At 48.1% G+C, this 19,868-nt stretch overlaps 1 protein-coding gene across 1 annotated transcript in view; it reads left to right on the top strand.

Annotated features, from left to right (window-relative positions):
• Positions 1 to 19,662, top strand: part of cacna1ia (calcium voltage-gated channel subunit alpha1 Ia) — a 37,298-nt gene extending 17,636 nt beyond the window's left edge. The window contains exons 10-35 of the mRNA XM_041237954.1: positions 459 to 644; positions 1,084 to 1,201; positions 1,305 to 1,460; positions 1,809 to 1,899; positions 2,037 to 2,197; positions 2,440 to 2,907; positions 3,388 to 3,488; positions 4,256 to 4,379; positions 4,537 to 4,605; positions 5,085 to 5,269; positions 5,603 to 5,729; positions 5,808 to 5,933; positions 6,671 to 6,760; positions 7,235 to 7,427; positions 7,723 to 7,874; positions 8,691 to 8,800; positions 8,906 to 9,039; positions 9,594 to 9,664; positions 10,232 to 10,310; positions 11,230 to 11,351; positions 11,677 to 12,024; positions 15,580 to 15,726; positions 16,085 to 16,219; positions 16,756 to 16,918; positions 17,140 to 17,324; positions 17,831 to 19,662. Coding sequence (XP_041093888.1) covers positions 459 to 644; positions 1,084 to 1,201; positions 1,305 to 1,460; positions 1,809 to 1,899; positions 2,037 to 2,197; positions 2,440 to 2,907; positions 3,388 to 3,488; positions 4,256 to 4,379; positions 4,537 to 4,605; positions 5,085 to 5,269; positions 5,603 to 5,729; positions 5,808 to 5,933; positions 6,671 to 6,760; positions 7,235 to 7,427; positions 7,723 to 7,874; positions 8,691 to 8,800; positions 8,906 to 9,039; positions 9,594 to 9,664; positions 10,232 to 10,310; positions 11,230 to 11,351; positions 11,677 to 12,024; positions 15,580 to 15,726; positions 16,085 to 16,219; positions 16,756 to 16,918; positions 17,140 to 17,324; positions 17,831 to 18,499 — 4,510 coding nt within the window. The 3' untranslated portion in view covers positions 18,500 to 19,662. The remainder of the gene's footprint in view (positions 1 to 458; positions 645 to 1,083; positions 1,202 to 1,304; positions 1,461 to 1,808; positions 1,900 to 2,036; positions 2,198 to 2,439; positions 2,908 to 3,387; positions 3,489 to 4,255; positions 4,380 to 4,536; positions 4,606 to 5,084; positions 5,270 to 5,602; positions 5,730 to 5,807; positions 5,934 to 6,670; positions 6,761 to 7,234; positions 7,428 to 7,722; positions 7,875 to 8,690; positions 8,801 to 8,905; positions 9,040 to 9,593; positions 9,665 to 10,231; positions 10,311 to 11,229; positions 11,352 to 11,676; positions 12,025 to 15,579; positions 15,727 to 16,084; positions 16,220 to 16,755; positions 16,919 to 17,139; positions 17,325 to 17,830) is intronic.
• Positions 19,663 to 19,868: the final 206 nt, after the last annotated feature.

The raw sequence follows: 19,868 nt of genomic DNA, 5'->3' as shown, positions 1-19,868 counted from the left end.
CCTTTACAGGAGCGCTGACCATCTTTAAAATCCATTCTCTCACCTCTTATTAGCTTTATTAACAGGATCACTGACCCCTCCCTTTACAGGAGCGCTGACCATCTTTAAAATCCATTCTCTCACCTCTTATTAGCTTTATTAACAGGATCACTGACCCCTCCCCTTACAGGAGCGCTGACCATCTTTAAAATCCATTCCCTCACCTCTTATAAGTTTACACTAGTGGATGTAAGAAACATGTATTCTATGTGGTTTTATTATTGCCCCCTGCAACACTCTGCCCCCTAGCAGATATAAGAGGTATCGCACTTGTTCTTGTCACTATTTCTCACTGATGTGCTGTAGCCCTGCGACGCTCTGCCCCCTAGCGGACGGCAGCAGTACCACACCTCTTCTCTATCCCTGATGCGTCACTGCTGCGTTCGTGACTCTTTTTTTCTCTTCCCGTGTCGCCGCAGCGTGTGCGAGATTATCGGCCAATCGGACGGCGGCCTGTCGGTGCTGCGGACGTTCCGTCTGCTCCGGGTCCTCAAGCTGGTGCGTTTCATGCCGGCGCTGCGTAGACAGCTTGTGGTCTTGATGAAGACTATGGACAATGTGGCCACTTTTTGTATGCTACTGATGCTCTTCATCTTCATCTTCAGGTAAAGCACAGGGAAGCATTGTAAAGCACAGAGAGGTCTGGTAAAGCACAGGGAAGCATTGTAAAGCACAGAGAGGTCTGGTAAAGCATAGGGAAGCATTGTAAAGCACAGAGAGGTCTGGTAAAGCACAGGGAAGCATTGTAAAGCACAGAGAGGTCTGGTAAAGCATAGGGAAGCATTGTAAAGCACAGAGAGGTCTGGTAAAGCACAGGGAAGCATTGTAAAGCACAGAGAGGTCTGGTAAAGCATAGGGAAGCATTGTAAAGCACAGAGAGGTCTGGTAAAGCATAGGGAAGCATTGTAAAGCACAGAGAGGTCTGGTAAAGCACAGGGAAGCATTGTAAAGCACAGAGAGGGTTAATACAATCAGCCGCTGTTACTGGAATAACCTTTGTGAAAGGCAAGGAGCAGGACTGACCCTCTCTGTCTCTCTCTGCAGTATATTAGGGATGCACATCTTTGGGTGCAAGTTCAGTCTGAAGACGGACACCGGAGACACAGTCCCGGACCGGAAAAACTTTGACTCTCTTCTGTGGGCGATTGTCACGGTCTTCCAGGTGAGTCCCACTGAGATCCTATCAGAGCACACTGTGGTCCCTTTCTACCAGACTGCTGTTCTGCATAGTTCTCTATAATGGGATGTGTTCCACCTCTCTCTAGATACTGACCCAGGAGGACTGGAACGCAGTTCTCTATAATGGGATGGCCTCCACCTCTCCCTGGGCTTCCCTGTATTTCGTGGCTCTCATGACTTTTGGAAACTACGTCCTGTTTAACCTGCTCGTAGCCATCCTGGTGGAGGGCTTCCAAGCAGAGGTGTGTGTGTGTGTGTATCTCCTCGTGTCTGTGTCTGTCTGTCTATCTGTCTGTCTGTGTCTGTCTGCCTCTGTCTGTCTGTCTGTCTGTCTGTGTCTATCTGTATCTGTCTGCATCAATTAATTGATGCACCCCTACAACATTTCCATTTATTTTTATATAGCGCCTTTCATAGTGGAGCACCATCACAAAGCGCTTTACAAGATACGAGACTAGGGTGTGTGAACTGTGCTCGATTCGTTCTCTTCATGTCTGCCGATAGCCCTGCCTCTAGTTTTGAACGGGCTGGCACAGCTGGGCACGGGGGTGAGGGTTGGCGCTAAAGCAGGCTTGTCTTTGTGTTCTCAGGGAGACGCTAACAAATCCCACTCGGACGACGAGCGCTCGCTGTCAAACTTCGACGACAACGAAAAACCAAAAGATCAGCTAAACTTGTCAGGTAAGGAGCCCCTCCGTGTAACACAGAGCCATTGCAGTGCCGCTGTCTGCCTGTCTCTCATTGAAGATCATTGAGGGTATAGTGAGCACACTGGGGTCCTGTTCTCCAGTACATACTGCTCATCTTTTTCTTTCCAGATCCGAAACTTTGCACTTTGACCTCCAATGGGTACCTTGACCCCTGCCCCTCTGGGGTCGTGACCTCTGGGAGGCCGGCATTCCCCCCCGAAAAATTACACTTTGCCTGGGGGTCCAGGAAGAGCAGCATCATTTCACTGGGGAAATCTGAAAGATCTTTGGTAAGCATCAGACCAGTCCTTCACTGTCAATTCAATAGCAAACGTTTCCACTAGAAGTCTCTCTCTGTGTCTTCAGTGTGAATTCAATGGCAAACGTTGCCACTAGAAGTCTTTCTCATCTTTTTCAGTGTCTTCAAACATTGAAATTATTTGATATTCTATAGATAGATAGATATATAGATAATATTTTCAGATTGATTGAAATGTGAGATTTTAAACTAAACTCAATCTTGTCCTTTCAGCACAGTGCCCGCAATCCCCTCCACCAACACTGGGGGAACTCTTCATCCTGGGGCACCCGGAGGTCCAGCTGGAACAGTGTGGGTCGGGTCCCGGGGGCCAGCCGGTCTCAGATCCAGCCCGAACAAGAGTGCCTCCTCTCGGGGCGTCCGGACATTCGCCTGCACCCCAATCACCCATCCTCTCGCCCGTCCTCCCTGCTGTCTCGCCGGCTCTCCAACCCCTGCATCCGCAGAGACAGGAGGGCGTTGTCGCTGGAGCTCCCCGAGTTGCTCCGGGTGCCCGGGACTGGGTCGTCTTTATCCGGGACGTCCCGGAAGAAGAGTATTTCGGGAGTGCTTGGGTCCCCGTCCGGGGAACACCAGGGCTGCAATGGGAAAACCTCGCCTGCCCCTCAGCTGGTCGGCGAAGTGTTTCCAAAACTGAATACGAAAAAGGAGAGGGAGGAGTACGAAGAGGAGATTGATTATGTGAGTACAAGGCTGAGACTGCCCTGGTAGCGTGGTGTGCAGAGTCTGGGGAGCGCAGGGGTACCCCGAGGGTCTCCCCTGATAAAGGCACGGCCGCGTGGGGCGCAGGGGGTAGTCACACAGTCAGGGAAGCGCAGGGGTACCCCGAGGGTCTCCCCTGGTAAAGACACGGCCGTGTGGGGCTCATGGGGGGAGTCACAGTCAGGTGGTTTATAACAGACGCCTGCAGGGCTGGCCTTTGTCCTCTAGGGGGCGGTAGCTCACATCCCCTGTGGAGCGTGGGCAGGATTGGTTTTGGGGGGGGGGGGACATAAGGACCTTCAGTTCTGCTATTGCGGGGAACAGTGAGGGGAGCGCGATCGGGCACCCCGGTGAAATTTAAAAAAGGGCGACCGATCTCCTTGCCTAGTACAGACTTTTCAAACATACGTGATTGCTTGAACAGGCTGACTCCCAGCTGCCCTGTGTGATGTCTTGCAGAGCCTGTGCTTTCGAATTCAGAAGATGATGGAAGTTTACAAGCCAGACTGGTGTTACACCAGAGAAGACTGGTCTGTCTACCTCTTCCCCCCCCAAAACCGGTGAGCTTCACTCCAAGTTCTCTCAATACATTTCAAACGCATGTGCTGAAGCGCTTCTCCCTTTGTCATGAAATTAACTTTATTTAACTCAAGTTCTTGAAGATCAGATTCTGGGGATATAAGGTTCTGTCTGTCTGTCTCTTTGTCTGCGTGTCACATTATTGCATCTATCTGTTGAAGCTCTTCTCCCATTGTCATGAAACTCGCTCTTAACCCTTCTATTAGGTGTCGGGTCTGTTTGACCAGACTCAAGTTTCCAATCAGCTTTAATGCTATTTTTCTTTTCGTTTTCTGTATAATATTTTATGACTTTTTTTTTACATGAGAGAGTTATTTCCTGTGCTGTAAATCAACACTTCCCTCCACCTCATTTTGCTTAAAAACACCACGTCTACAAATTCCATTAACCCTTTCCGGTCCATTTATTCAGCGCTTGTCGGGTCCAATTTATTTTCACACGCGCTGTTTCTTTTACACGCGCTGTTTAAAATATATATTTTTTCCAGAGTAAAACAAGTTTAAAAGGCTTTGAATCGCAGGACACTCAGCACTGCATCTCCAGCCAAGCCCTACCCCTTGTTCGCTGTATTTTGTAAACGACTCGAGACCTGTGCTTGACTTCTTTCTGATGATGTGGAACAGAGTCCGACATTGGACTGGAAAGGGTCGAAGGGTTAAACTGTTTGCTGCTCATTTCTAACTGTACCTGCGGTGGTTATGAGTTGAAATAGGCTGGTGTTTTTATTTTTTTTATAATGTTTTGGCAGGTTTCGGGCGCTGTGTCAAACAGTGATAACTCACAAGATGTTTGATTACATGGTTCTGGCTTTCATCTTCCTGAACTGCATCACGGTGGCGCTAGAGAGACCCGAAATACCTCCGCGGAGCCTGGTGAGTGAAGCGCCCCGCATCCTGGCGCCCCCCTCCCCCGTACTACGACAGGTATTGGGGGCACCATGTCCTGACGCCCCCTAACTCTGTAGAGTAACACATTCTGGTCAAGGTGAATTTGATTTTAATAAAATTGCGTTTCTTTTTTGTTTAACAGGAAAGGCTGTTTCTCACAGTTTCCAACTACATTTTCACCGCCATCTTTGTGGCTGAAATGACACTAAAGGTATGGCTCTCTAGACTAGACTGTATTGAATTAGCTGTTCTCAGATCCACAGCACTGAGCTCTCTAGACTAGACTGTATTGAATTAGCTGCTCTTAGATCCCCAGTACAGCGCTGAGTTCTCTACACTAGACTGTATTGAATTAGCTGCTCTCAGATCCCCAGTACAGCACTGAGTTCTCTACACTAGACTGTATTGAATTAGCTGCTCTCAGATCCCCAGTACAGCACTGAGTTCTCTACACTAGACTGTATTGAATTAGCTGCTCTCAGATCCCCAGTACAGCACTGAGTTCTCTACACTAGACTGTATTGAATTAGCTGCTCTCAGATCCCCAGTACAGCGCTGAGTTCTCTATACTAGACTGTATTGAATTAGCTGCTCTCAGATCCCCAGTACAGCACTGAGTTCTCTACACTAGACTGTATTGAATTAGCTGCTCTCAGATCCCCAGTACAGTAGCACTGTTTCTATTGCCAGGTTGTGGCTATGGGTTTGTACTTCGGAGAACAAACTTATCTTCGGAGCAGCTGGAACATTCTCGATGGATTCCTGGTCTTTGTGTCCCTGATTGATATTGTGGTTTCCATGGCGTCGGCGGGCGGAGCTAAGATCCTCGGGGTCCTGAGAGTTCTGAGACTGCTGCGCACACTGCGCCCCCTCAGGTAAGGAGGAGTTACTGCATCTGAAATCAATATGCCAAATACTGTACAGACATTTTCAATAGCCATGGTTTTATATATTATACAGCAGCACCAAACGTGATTCAGACAGCCCCCCTGAGTTCCATTAGCGGCTGTGTGTGTATGTGTGTGTGTGAGAGCTCATCCAGTCTCTCTCTCTCTCTCTGACTCTCAGTGGAGGCTGTGTGTGAGGGCTGTGGTGTGTGTGTATGAGGGCTGATCTAGTCTCTCTCCCTCTCTCTCTCTCTCTGTCTCTCAGCGGAGGCTGTGTGTGTGTGTATATGAGGGCTGATCTAGTCTCTTTCTCTCTCTCAGGGTGATAAGTCGTGCTCCAGGGTTGAAGCTGGTGGTTGAGACTCTCATCTCCTCTCTCAAGCCCATTGGGAACATTGTGTTGATCTGCTGCGCCTTCTTCATTATCTTCGGAATCCTGGGAGTGCAGGTGTGTGTGTGTGTGTGTGTGTGTGTGTATCAGTGTGTGTGTGTGTGTGTTAACCCGTCTCTCTGTTTCCTCCTCCAGCTTTTCAAAGGCAAGTTCTTCTATTGCCTGGGAGCCGATCTCAAGAACGTCACAAACAAGTCGGACTGCCTCGCCGCCAACTACAAGTGGCTGCATCACAAATACAACTTCGACAACCTGGGGCAGGTGAGAACGCCATCCCATCATCACCCCCCGTGCGTCGGGGTAACCAAACCTGCTCCACGCGCTTCCGCTAGGAGCCTCTCTCAGTGTCTTCAGTGTCAATTCAACGGCAAGCGTTTCCACTAGAAGTCTCTCTGTGTCTTCAGTGTGAATTCAATGGCAAACGTTTCCACTAGAAGTCTCTCTGTGTCTTCAGTGTGAATTCAGTGGCTTTGTAATTGTTGCATAACCTCTCTATCTGTCTGTCTGTCTGCAGCTTCAATGACACTAAACTCTGTTCAGAATGCAGTAAACTAACACAGACACCAAGAAGAAAGGATTCTATATTATACTGTAGCGTCAAACTGAACAGCATTGTGGGGCTCTGTCTGTCTGTCTGTCTGTCTGCAGCTTCAATGACACTAAACTCTGTTCAGAATGCAGTAAACTAACACAGACACCAAGAAGAAAGGATTCTATATTATACTGTAGCATCAAACTGAACAGGATTGTGGGGCTCTGTCTGTCTGTCTGTCTTCTGTGTGTAGGGTTGTGGGGCTGTGTCAACACACACACTGCACAGAGAGAGTACACACACTCTGTCTGTGACAGACACACCGGGTGTGTGTGTGTGTGTGTGTGTGTGTGTGTCTCTCTGTCTGTGTGCGTGTGTGTGTGTGTGTGTCTGTCTGCCCGCTGCACTCAGTTCATTTGCTCTGATTAAACCCTGTTCTGTGATCTCTGTTCTGTGCTCCTCTCAGGCTCTGATGTCTCTGTTTGTTCTGGCCTCGAAGGACGGCTGGGTGAACATCATGTATCATGGACTGGATGCAGTGGGGATCGACCAGCAGGTAAGAGCGTCCGTCACGAGACTCAGCCGCTATCACAACGACAGACTCTCGCTGCGAGAGCTGCAGAATCACGCCCCCCGCAGAGTCCCAGCTCGGCCATTAAAAAGATGTTGTGGTCTCTGTGTATGTGTTTTTCTTTTAAATAAGGGAGTGTTCAATTCACCGTTAGCCCAAATAATAACGTTTTCTCCCCCCTCTCTCTCTCTTTTCTCCCTCTCTCTGTTTCTCTCTCGCTCTCCCCCTTCCCTCTCTCTCTCCTCTCCCCTTCTCTCCCTATCTCCCTGTCCCCCTTCCTATCTCCCTTTCTCTTCCTCTTTGTCCCTCTCTCCCCCTCTCTCTCTGTCCCTCTCTCCCCCTTCTCTCCCTATCTTCCTGTCCCCCTCGTCTCTCCCTCTCTCTTCCCCCTCCTCTCTCTCGCTCTCTCCCCGTCTCTCTCTCTCTCTCTCTCTCTCTCTCTCTCTCTCTCTCTCTCAGCCCATCATTAATCACAGCCCCTGGATGTTGCTGTATTTCATCTCCTTTCTCCTGATTGTCAGTTTCTTCGTGCTCAACATGTTTGTCGGGGTCGTGGTGGAGAATTTCCACAAGTGCCGGCAAAACCAGGAGGAAGAGGAGGCTCAGAGGAGAGAGGAGAAGAGGCTGCGAAGGCTGGAGAGGAAACGGCGCAGTAAGGGAGCCCCGGGGTTTATATAACACTTCAAACTGTTTCTAGACGTGTGAAGAGTTACCCTCGGGGTGTTTCCAGTGTATAACTATTCAACATTGAATTTACAAGACTGATTCAAACTCAACGGCAAATATTTCCACTTGAAGACACTGAGAGAGACTTCTAGTGGAAACGTTTGCCATTGAAATTACACTGAAGACACTGAGAGAGACTTCTAGTGGAAACGTTTGCCATTGAAATTACACTGAAAACACTGAGAGAGACTTCTAGTGGAAACGTTTTTTTCTCTTCACAGAAGCCCAGCGGTTGCCGTACTATGCCACCTACTGCCCGCTGCGTCTCTTCATCCACTCCCTCTGCACAAACCACTACCTGGACCTCTTCATCACCTTCATCATCTGCATCAACGTCGTCACCATGTCACTGGAGCACTACAACCAGCCCCACGTGAGTCCCACACACAGCCATAGGAGGAGGCTGGAGAACAGGACCCCAGTGTGTTCACTATACCCTCAATGATCTTCAATGAGAGACAGGCAGACAGCGGCACTGCAATGGCTCTGTATTACACTACAATGGTAGCACAAGTATAGGGCAGCTGCAATGGGGTGAGGCTGGTAGAATGGGACCCCAGTGTGCTCACTATACCCTCAATGATCTTCAATGAGAGACAGGCAGACAGCGGCACTGCAATGGCTCTGTATTACACTACAATGGTAGCACAAGTATAGGGCAGCTGCAATGGGGTGAGGCTGGTAGAATGGGACCCCAGTGTGCTCACTATACCCTCAATGATCTTCAATGAGAGACAGGCAGACAGCCGCACTGCAGTGGTTCTCTATTACACTGAGGGGCAATGGTAGCACAAGAGGGACTGAATATATTCAAACTATGATTTTTCTGTGCTGTTAAAAGTTAAAAGGGAACTCGGACTGCAGTAACTGAATCATTTATAAATGATGTTAAAATGCTGGACTGCAGTTTCCCAGAATAGCTTCGTCTCCTAGTTTCACCTCGATAACACTGATGAAGGCACTAGAGCCCCAAACTAGAGCTGCTCTGCTAGACTCAGTTTAGTTTCAGTAACGCTGATGAAGGCACTAGAGCCCCAAACTAGAGCTGCTCTGCTGGACTCAGTTTAGTTTCAGTAACGCTGATGAAGGCACTAGAGCCCCAATCTAGAGCTGCTCTTCTGGACTCAATAGACATGGGCACAGCTTTCTGTAACGCTGCTGTGTTCGTTCTCTCTCCCCTCTCTCCCAGTCGCTGGAGATCGCACTCAAGTATTGTAACTACTTCTTCACCACCACCTTTGTCCTGGAGTCTATATTGAAACTCGTGGCGTTTGGGTTCAGAAGATTCTTCAAAGACAGGTAAAATCTGTGATCTATCCACACACACACTGCTGGTAATCCACTGCGGTCCAGCACAGGACCAGATCAGAGCCATTAGATTACCCGTGTGTTGAATGTTTCCAGGTGGAATCAGCTGGATCTGGCGATCGTGTTGCTGTCAGTGATGGGGATCACTCTTGAGGAAATCGAAATGAATGCTGCCCTGCCCATCAACCCCACCATCATCCGCATCATGAGAGTGCTCCGGATTGCTAGAGGTGAGTCGTGGTCCATCCCGGATGAGGAGCGCCCCCCGGGAGCACGCTCTGATCCAGGCAATGAGCCCTGGAGACCAGCGGGACAGGGTTAATATCCTCAGATACTGATCTCAGCGCTGAGTGTGACCAGGATCATGTTGAAATATTTCTGCACAATGTAAACAGTGAGGTTGAGTTAAGTTTGGGGTTGGGGTTGGGGTTGGGGTTGGGGTTGGGGTTGGGGTTGGGGTTGGTGTTGGTGTATGGGTTCAGTTAGAGTTGGGGTTGGGGCTGGGTTGGGTTATAGTTGGTGTTGGGTCAGAGCTAGGTTTGGCATTGGGGTCAGAGCTAGGGTTCGTGTTAGGGTTATATCATGCTGAAATATTTCCACATTAAGTACACTGTAACCATGCATCGTATCATTATAGTGATGTGTGAGCACACATGCATTCACTAAGTAACTACACAGTAAATAAACACACTCAGTGGAAAATGTGTTTCCACTCTACCTCCTCACTAGTGTGCTTGCCGGCGCAGTGCAAGATACAAATCCATGCCTCTTCTCTCTCTCTCAGTTCTGAAGCTCTTGAAAATGGCAACAGGGATGAGGGCCCTGCTGGACACCGTAGTGCAGGCATTACCACAGGTGAGACTCTCAAACCCACTCTCTCACCTCTTACTAGCTTTATTAACAGGATCACTGACCCCTCCCTTTAAAGGAGCGCTGACCATCTTTAAAATCCATTCTCTCACCTCTTATTAGCTTTATTAACAGGATCACTGACCCCTCCCTTTAAAGGAGCGCTGACCATCTTTAAAATCCATTCTCTCACCTCTTATTAGCTTTATTAACAGGATCACTGACCCCTCCCTTTAAAGGAGCGCTGACCATCTTTAAAATCCATTCTCTCACCTCTTATTAGCTTTATTAACAGGATCACTGACCCCTCCCTTTAAAGGAGCGCTGACCATCTTTAAAACCCACTCTCTCACCTCTTACTAGCTTCATTAATAGCATCGCTGTCCCCTCCCTTTACAGGAGCTCTGAGCATCTTTAAAATCCATGACCTCTGATTAGCTTCGTTTGCTCTTGGTACTGCTCGCTGTAGTTCTTTTTCCAGGGACGCGGACGGCGTGTCAGGGGCTGTGGCTGGGAGCGGCAGTGCAGTTGAAGTGATCCAGCGGTCTGCTGTTTGGTTCTTTCTCGTTCCAGGTGGGGAATCTGGGTCTGCTGTTCATGCTGCTCTTCTTCATCTACGCTGCTCTGGGGGTGGAACTCTTTGGAAGACTTGGTGAGTTAGCATAGGGGAGCATTGTGAAGCACAGAGAGGTCTGGTAAAGCATAGGGAAGCATTGTAAAGCACAGAGAGGTCTGGTAAAGCATAGGGAAGCATTGTGAAGCACAGAGAGGTCTGGTAAAGCATAGTAAAGCACAGAGATTGTAAAGCACAGAGAGGTCTGGTAAAGCACAGGGAGCATTGTAAAGCACAGAGAGGTCTGGTAAAGCATAGGGAAGCATTGTAAAGCACAGAGGTCTGGAGCATTGTGGTCTGGTAAAGCATAGGGAAGCATTGTAAAGCACAGAGAGGTCTGGTAAAGCATAGGGAAGCATTGTAAAGCACAGAGAGGTCTGGTAAAGCACAGGGAAGCATTGTAAAGCACAGAGAGGTCTGGTAAAGCATAGGGAAGCATTGTAAAGCACAGAGAGGTCTGGTAAAGCATAGGGAAGCATTGTAAAGCACAGAGAGGTCTGGTAAAGCATAGGGAAGCATTGTAAAGCACAGAGAGGTCTGGTAAAGCATAGGGAAGCATTGTGAAGCACAGAGAGGTCTGGTAAAGCATAGGAAAGCATTGTAAAGCACATAGAGGTCTGGTAAAGCATTGCAACCCATTCCACCCCCTCACCCCTCTCTGTGTGAAGAGGATGCGTCTCCCTCCCTCTGTCCCCTCAGTCCCACACTGTCCTCTCCGGTCCTGGTCTCTGGGATTGAAAGCATTGGCTTTAGCTCTTGTCAACTCCTTTTACAGATTTTAAAAGAGTTCAATCAAGTCCCTCCTCTTTTTTCTTTCAAAGAAAATTTGGGCAAGTCCATTTTATAAGCACGGGGGTGGGGGGGGGGCACTGCTCATCGGCTAACATGATCCGGATTGGAAACTCTCCTCCCCCCCCCCCCCCCCCCCCCCACCCCACCCCCACCCCCCCCCTTACAGTGTGCAATGAAGATTACCCGTGCGAGGGGATGAGTCGCCACGCCACCTTTGAAAACTTCGGCATGGCTTTCCTGACGCTGTTCCAGGTATCCACTGGAGACAACTGGAACGGGATTATGAAGGTAGGGAGCTGGCATTACTCAGCGTGGTCCCGCCAGCATTGCCCTGTGTGCAGCACAGCGAGGCTCTGCCCGGCACACAGCAGGCAGTGCCAGCGCACTATGCTTCAGCTGCTGTAGTTCTGTGCAGGGTGAGATGTTCTCATGTCTGCTGTTCTCTCCCTCTCCCACTCACTCTCTCTCTACCTCGCTGTCTCTCTCCCCTCTCTCTCTCCCTCCCTCCCTCTCTCTTCTCTCTCCCTCTCTCCCCCACCTCCCTCTCCACCTCTCTCCCTGCCCCACCCTCCCTCTCTCTTGTCTCCCTCTCTCCTCCCCCTCTTTCTCTCAGGACACGCTCAGGGAATGCACGGCGGACGAGCGCAGCTGCCTCAGTAACCTGCAGTTCATCTCCCCTCTGTACTTTGTGAGCTTCGTGCTGACGGCCCAGTTCGTGCTCATCAACGTGGTGGTGGCCGTGCTCATGAAGCACCTGGACGACTCCAACAAGGAGGCCCAGGAGGACGCCGAGCTGGACGCCGAGATCGAGCTGGAGCTGGAGGCCCAGAGAGGGGGGCTGTGCTGCGCGGGAGAGGGGGAGACCGGAGGAGGGGGTGGGGGCTGTCGAAACAACGCCGGAGCCAATCACAACGCCGGACACCCCGAGGGACACGCCCGCAGGATCTACTCTCCAGCGCAGGTGAGATTCGGTATGGTTTTTTGTGTTCTGGCACATTCTAGTTTCAGTCTAGTCGAATGGGACCCCAGTGTGCTCACTATACCTTCAATGATCTTCAATGAGAGACAGGCAGACAGCGGCACTGCAATGGCTCTGTATTACACTACAATGGTAGCACAAGTATAGGGCAGCTGCAATGGGGTGAGGCTGGTAGAATGGGACCACAGTGTGCTCACTATACCCTCAATGATCTTCAATGAGAGACAGACCGCTTAAACCCGTGCGTTCGCTATCGATGATCGCCATGGCAACCTGGCTTAGTCTAGTCTCCTTTGAGGGGGGGGGGGGGGGGGGGGTAGGGATAAAAATGAAATTCAATAAAGCATCTATCTGCAGCTCTACCTGGGAAAGTGTCAGGAGCTGAAAGCCACCCCTTGCTCGCTGTATTTTTCACATACCTCTTTATAGACGTGCATACTGATAAATCCTCTCCTGATCACTCGATTTATCACCAAACTCCTCAATAACGCGATCAGAGTCATTATTTTATTACTGTAACATCTCAAAAAGCTCTGTAAATGTCTGTGATATTCTCCGAGCGCTGGATGCAGAAGCAGCTCTCTCCTTTGTTATGGCCGTGTTATCTCTGTAGTGGATGGGGCTATCAGATACGCCCTTTTTTTGGCTTCATCCGTCTCCTTTCGGTCTCACTCGGCCATTGAAAGGTTTTCTCTGCTTTTTCTGGAGAAAAAAAACGACTCGACCTGCGCTTGACGTCTTTCTGATGATGTGGGACAGGATCCAGACATCGGACTGGAAAGGGAAGATTGTAATGCCGGACCTGGTCCGACACAGGACCGCAAAGGGTTAAATTGATTTCCCCATTCTTTCAATTTTTTTTTTTAATAACTGAAACGCAAGGCAGAGTAATTCGCGCTGTAAGGAATTTTGTAATAGTGATTATTCTTTCTTGCGATGTTATGTTACAAATTGAACAGAGGAGCCTGGACTGTAAGGAAATGTGAAGCTTGTACTGTTAGAATATTTGGAATGTGTGATACTGTCAACGGAGAGAGATTGAGCACAGAGCTTGGGTGGGGGGGTCTTAGAATGCAGTGTGTGCTTCAATAATTACAGATTGACTAAAAGGGCAATATGACCATTGTGAAGGGTCTCTGTATTCTTTTTGCAAGGGGGGGTGCTAGAATCTCGTAGATAACAAGATGCAAAGGAATGTTAAATGTTATGCAAATTGCCACGTACCCAGGTATAATGAGGAAGGGTCATAAATGACATCATTAAAAGGGTGTGTCTTGGAATCAACAAAACTAAAGTGAATGCGTTGTCCGGGCCTCGGTTCTATCAATCTCTGTTCAATACAATTCTCTATTCTACACTATACCACGAAACATAGATATGAAACACCGCTAATATTGTTCATCAGTTTCATTATTTCTTTACAGTGCAGAATTCACATCTCTCTGCTGGAGGTCTCACTGTCAGGGCTGTGTTCGTTTCGCGTGATTTAACACACGTTTATTAAAACAGAATGAAAAGGACATCGCAATATTTCATCATTTTCTCTGCCATTCTTAGACAGCAAACGTTCCTAAATATTGAAATGCTTGCATAATGAATGCTAACTTGTAGAATATTAATATATAAATATATGACCTTTTATTCATCATCGTGATGTCATCAAAAGATACTACAAAATTATATTGCGAAAAAAAAAAAGTCTATACCACATAATATCAGTCCAGTAGTATTTCATGTCTGATTTCTGAAATGTCAAATTTTTTCAACGTCAGTTTTTCGTTCAGTATCTGGAAAACTACAAAGCGCTGGGTGTGGAATTCAATATGATAACAAGGGAACATTATTCAGCAGCTTTCACTGGACTCTATGAAGCTGAATCAGTTCATTCTATATAGAGGGGGTGCAATTCAATATGATAACAAGGGAACATTATTCAGCAGCTTTCACTGGACTCTATGAAGCTGAATCAGTTCATTCTATATAGAGGGGGTGCAATTCAATATGTTAACAAGGGAACATTATTCAGCAGCTTTCACTGGACTCTATGAAGCTGAATCAGTTCATTCTATATAGAGGGGGTGCAATTCAATATGATAACAAGGGAACATTATTCAGCAGCTTTCACTGGACTCTATGAAGCTGAATCAGTTCATTCTATATAGAGGGGGTGCAATTCAATATGATAACTTATTCAGCAGCTTTCACTGGACTCTATGAAGCTGAGGGAGTTCATTCTATATAGAGGGGGTGCAATTCAATATGATAACAAGGGAACATTATTCAGCAGCTTTCACTGGACTCTATGAAGCTGAATCAGTTCATTCTATATAGAGGGGGTGCAATTCAATATGTTAACAAGGGAACATTATTCAGCAGCTTTCACTGGACTCTATGAAGCTGAATCAGTTCATTCTATATAGAGGGTGATGCTGCTAAACTTTTGCCCGCAGCTGTACATGATGTATCGTTATAGAGGTCTGTATCGCTTGTGATACGAGACCCACAGCGTAAAGAACTACAGCTCCCAGCATGCCTCACCATTGCCACGGGTGCAGAGGCATGATTGGAGCGGTAGTCCTAGCCAGCAAGTTCATTCTACAGGGAGATTTTAACACAGTTCTGAGATCGATCAGCTGATGAGATGAACGGGGCTCCTCTCGCTCTGCAGCAAAAGAAAAAGAAAATAAAAACGCTTCAAAGAGAAATCAATGCAAAGTCCAGAACAGAGTGAGCTCCATTGTGCTGGGAGCGAAGCTGGGCTGCATTGACGTGTGACTGCAGGAGACAGGAGGCGGGGGGGGGGGGGGGCTTACTAAAAACTAGTGGGGGGGCGGGACATAGGTCCCGCCGGTGTATTCACGCGGGGGAAACCAGACCTGCCAATCATCGTTTTCGGATAAAGACTCCCTGAGTTGACTCAGTGTGCTGCCTGCCGGCCTGCCTGCCTGCATTGTGTTTTCCGCATCGATGGAGGAAGCTGAATTGATTCACCTCGCTTGCTTAAAAAGATTCCGGCAAGCTGAATAATTCCCAGCCTCCTCTTGTCTGTTGTGTGCTTTCCTTAGCACACTGGGGTCCCATTCTACCAGCCTCACCCCATTGCAGCTGCCCTATACTTGTGCTACCATTCACCCCATTGCAGTGTAATACTTGTGCTACCATTGTAGTGTAATACAGTGCCATTGTAGTGCCGCTGTCTGCCTGTCTCTCATTGAAGATCATTGAGGGTATAGTGAGCACACTGGGGTCCCATTCTACCAGCCTCACCCCATTGCAGCTGCCCTGTACTTGTGCTACCATTGCCTGCCTGTCTAAAAAGACATTTGAAGTGAACAGCGAGAAATGAGCAGACAGGATTACCACTGTGAGCTTTCTGTTCTTAGACAGCCTGCTGTAAGCGCTACAGTAATTATTAAGAGCCTAATTACCTCTGGGACCAACATATATGTGGGTGTGTGGTGTGGGTGTGGGGTGTGGGTGTGTGGGTGTCTCTCCCATACCTGTGCTGCAGTACAGAGCTCTGTGCTGTTTCTCCAGGAGAATCTGTGGCTGGACAGCGTCTCTCTTCTCATCAAGGACTCGTTTGAGGGAGAGCTTCTGATGATCGATAATCTCTCCGGCTCTGTCTTCCATCACTATTCATCCTCACCCGTTTGTAAGGACTGCCAGCATCACAGGCAAGAGGTGAGGACCCCTATACTGAGTGGAGAGGTGTGGTAAAGCATAGGGGAGCATTGTAAAGCACAGAGAGGTCTGGTAAAGCATAGGGAAGCATTGTAAAGCACAGAGAGGTCTGGTAAAGCATAGGGAAGCATTGTAAAGCACAGAGAGGTCTGGTAAAGCATAGGGAAGCATTGTAAAGCACAGAGAGGTCTGGTAAAGCATAGGGAAGCATTGTAAAGCACAGAGAGGTCTGGTAAAGCATAGGGAAGCATTGTAAAGCACAGAGAGGTCTGGTAAAGCATAGGAAAGCATTGTAAAGCACAGAGAGGGCTGGTAAAGCACAGTGTTTCTCTCTCTCTCCCTCTCTCTCTCGCTCCAGGTTCGCCTCGCGGAAGTAGAGCAGGTGTCTCTGATGTCAGAGCAGCTCTCTGACAAGTCCTCGTCCCCGGCGCTTCCTGATGACCTCAGCCTGGACGACCACAGCGTTTACCAGCTGCTGGTGCGCGACAGCAAGGTACCATAGCAACCGCTTAGCGACGGGAGAGTTTCGCGTCTGTCCAGACTCGCTGAGGACCTTCTTTAACTCACTGTTGAGAGCACCATCGTTTATAATAGATTCTCGTTTTTAATTAGTAACACTGGGCAATAGGTTTGCTTGGGCAGAGAGCACACAGCCTGTGTTAGCTGGGTCCCCTGGTAAGATAGATAGATGGGTTCCTAAGACACTACAGCTCCCATGATCCTCTCTCAGTAGTCCCTAGACTGAGGTATGCTGGGACATGCAGTTTTTTTTGTCTGCCTTTGTAACTACATTTGCGACTGAGACATAGATGGCTTACTGAGACTACAACTTCCATGATCCTCTCTCAGTATTTCCTATACTGCGGTATGCTGGGACATGCAGTTTTTTCCCCTGTTAATTGTGTATTGGCGACTGCAGCGTGGCCATCTCAATAAGAGACTACAACTCCCACGATCCTCTCTCAGTAGAAAAGGGAAAATGGAAAGGAATACTGGGAAATGCATTTTTTTTTTCTTTTGCTTTTGCAGGAGCAGGAGGGAAGCAGTGACTCCCGCAGCTCAGAGGATCTGGGAGGCCAGAGACCCCAGCCAGCCTGCCCAGGAGGGGAGAGGGAGGAGAAGGGCTGTCTCTTTGAGACCGCAGAACCACACAGCTGCTGTATCACTCCCAGCACAGCCACACAGCAAAGCAGTGAGGACAAAATCATCTGCCCTGTCCTGAAATTCCATATTATTATCATAATAATAATAATAATTATTATTATGTATTTCTCAGCAGACGCTCTTATCCAGGGTGACCTACAGTTCTTATAAAATGTCACGTTGTGAAATATCACAGTACAGGTAACAGCGGTTATAAAGTCCACTAAAATCTCTCTCTCTTTCTCTCTCTCTCTCGCTCTCTCTCTGTAGTTGCTGGTTCCAGTTTATCAATTCTCCACCTCCCAGCAGATTTCTTCCACCCTGCCAGCGCTGCCCCCCCAGCTCCCAGTGCCACTAGGGGAGTGGAGACTGGGACCAGTGGCAGGCTGACCTCCCCCGCATCCTGGGCTTCCCTGCGATCTCCGAGTGCCAGCAACAGACCGCTCACAACTCAGGTGATAAGACTGAACCATCAATAACGCTGATGAAGGCACTAGAGCCCCAAACTAGAGCTGCTCTGATGGACTCAGTTTAGTTTCAATAACGCTGATGAAGGCACTAGAGCCCCAAACTAGAGCTGCTCTGCTGGACTCAGTTTAGTTTCAATAACGCTGATGAAGGCACTAGAGCCCCAAACTAGAGCTGCTCTGCTGGACTCAGTTTAGTTTCAATAACGCTGATGAAGGCACTAGAGCCCCAAACTAGAGCTGCTCTGCTGGACTCAGTTTAGTTTCAGTAACGCTGATGAAGGCACTAGAGCCCCAAACTAGAGCTGCTCTGCTGGACTCAGTTTAGTTTCAATAACACTGATGATGGCACCAAAATATTTGTCTGCTATTTTTCAACTAAAAGTATTTTAATCGCTTTTAAAGCTAGTGTGTGTGTATCACAGGTGATCTAATGAACTGTACCTTCAATTATTTGTATTCAAGTATATTTATATCTATGCTTTACATTCCAGCACACCACGCTGAGCGAGTCATCTTTAGCGACAGGCAGCTCAGAGGGCAACTTTGAGAACACCCTTGAAGAGGGCCTTAGCTTCAGCGTGTCTCCTCCCAGGAATCTGCCTCTCACCTGCCCGTTACCAAGCAACCAGAGACCACTAGGCAACAGCAGAACCGTTTCCCACCCAACGGCTCATCCTAAAAGCGGTGTCATTACCCTCCAAGCCAGCAGGGGGCACCAAAGGAGCCAAAGCAGCGGGGGCAGCACCAGCCCCAGCTGCACCCGGCAGGACTCTATGGAGCCGTCGGACGAGGAACTGGGAACCGGAGGCCAAACCAACAACAGCGAACATTTGTCAGAGACTTTAAGCAGCCTCTCGCTCACCTCCTTGCTGTCCCCTGCTTCTCCGGTGCCCCCTTTGGTGAAAAAGTGTAACAGCACCGGCAGCCTGGACCAAACCGGCGTTTCTATACGGGGGAAAGACTCGCGGCTTTTTTACGCAGTCGACCCGCAAGGCTACCTCTCCGCGCCTTCGTGGGTCGCTGACGAGGTTTTGGGAGGGGGCGAGAAGGCGGACGAGGGGAGAGAGAGGAGGGAGGATCAGGGTGCAGACTTTATCGGGGAAGAGTATCCGCGATTCGGCAGGAAAAGCAGAGTGGCTTCGTTGAGGAAAAAGAGATGAGTCTCTTCACAGAGTCTTGTCTGTATTTTTTTCCCCAACCCCTGTGAAAATATCGTTGTTTGTTATTTATTGTACTGTGTGCGTCTCAGAAAACAAGAGGGGGACCAGAAACAAGCAATTTGAATTTATAAATACATACTGAAGATGATAATGTTGTAGCCGGATGTTGACAAAATGCATTGGGGAATAATCTGTGTTGGAAGGAAAAGGAATTGAAGCAAACGGTAATTGCTTGAGGCAAACGTTATCTTCAATATGGCGATAGGAGTCGTAGAACGACTATGATGTTTCTCGATCTGTATCAACGGCGGAGAAATTTGGGGAGGGAGAAAGATAAAACAACAGGTTTTAAAAGCAAATCCTGGATCGCGAAACCGTTTATAGAAAAAACGCTTTTCTGATGCCAAAAAATGACGGTGGAGCTCCTTCCCCCACCCCCCCCAAAGTGACAAGACAAGAATCTTGATCCGCGGAGCTTCACGGGGGGGGGGGAAAGCAAGCGGACCAGGAATGAAAAGTTGAATATCGTTGATAATGTCTCTCTTGCGGAAACAGGACAGGGGAGTGGGGGAAGACAAGGAAAAGGGGAGCCGCTGGGACAAAAAGGAGTTTGGAAACGTGTCCAAATAGATACGATTTTTCAAAAGCATTCAGCTGCACAAAGTAAAGACTTTCCATGGAGGAGAGATGAAAATATGGAGACTTAGTGAGAATTAAAGTTTATTAAAAGGTATTTTTCTATGCGACCTGGAGATCTGGGCAGATTCTGAAGAAACGCGGTCGAGAGAATCTCTGGGAGCTGAAACTCGAAGAAAAATAACAATCAAGCAGTGAGAAGATATTGGAAAGTTCAAATCCAGTTTCTGGGAAAGAAATAGAGAGAAAAAATGGGATGGTTTTTCTGAACCTTTTTGGATTTTTAATCAAATTCAACCGCGCGGAAGCAAACACAGAAAATAAAAAGGTAACACTGGAGCAAACGGAAAATTGCGTTTCTAAAACTGCTTCCCCGAGGAAACCAACGTTACTGAATTTAGTTCTTCCATCAAAAAAAAAAACAGGAAATGATGTCAAAAGCTACAGGAAATAAGAGGCTCTACTTCCTCTTCATGAGGATCCAGACAAGAAGTTGACCTCTGGAGCTGCACAGGAAACGACCTCGGATGCTGAAAAAGCGAAACCCCCCCCCCCTACACAAACCCCTACAAAAAAAAAAAAAGTAGTCTAGCTTTCGACGATAAATCTACGAACATTTTGACAACTTGTCTATTTTTTATAAATATATGAATATAGTTATACATATCAATATATAAAAAAAAAATGAGTGTTCTGATTTTTGGAGTGCGTTTTAGAACACAGTGCAGACAGC

Source organism: Polyodon spathula, chromosome 46, assembly GCF_017654505.1.
Source record: "Polyodon spathula isolate WHYD16114869_AA chromosome 46, ASM1765450v1, whole genome shotgun sequence".
In the NCBI taxonomy this organism is placed as follows: domain Eukaryota; kingdom Metazoa; phylum Chordata; class Actinopteri; order Acipenseriformes; family Polyodontidae; genus Polyodon; species Polyodon spathula.
This window is presented reverse-complemented; position numbering and strand designations above follow the sequence as displayed.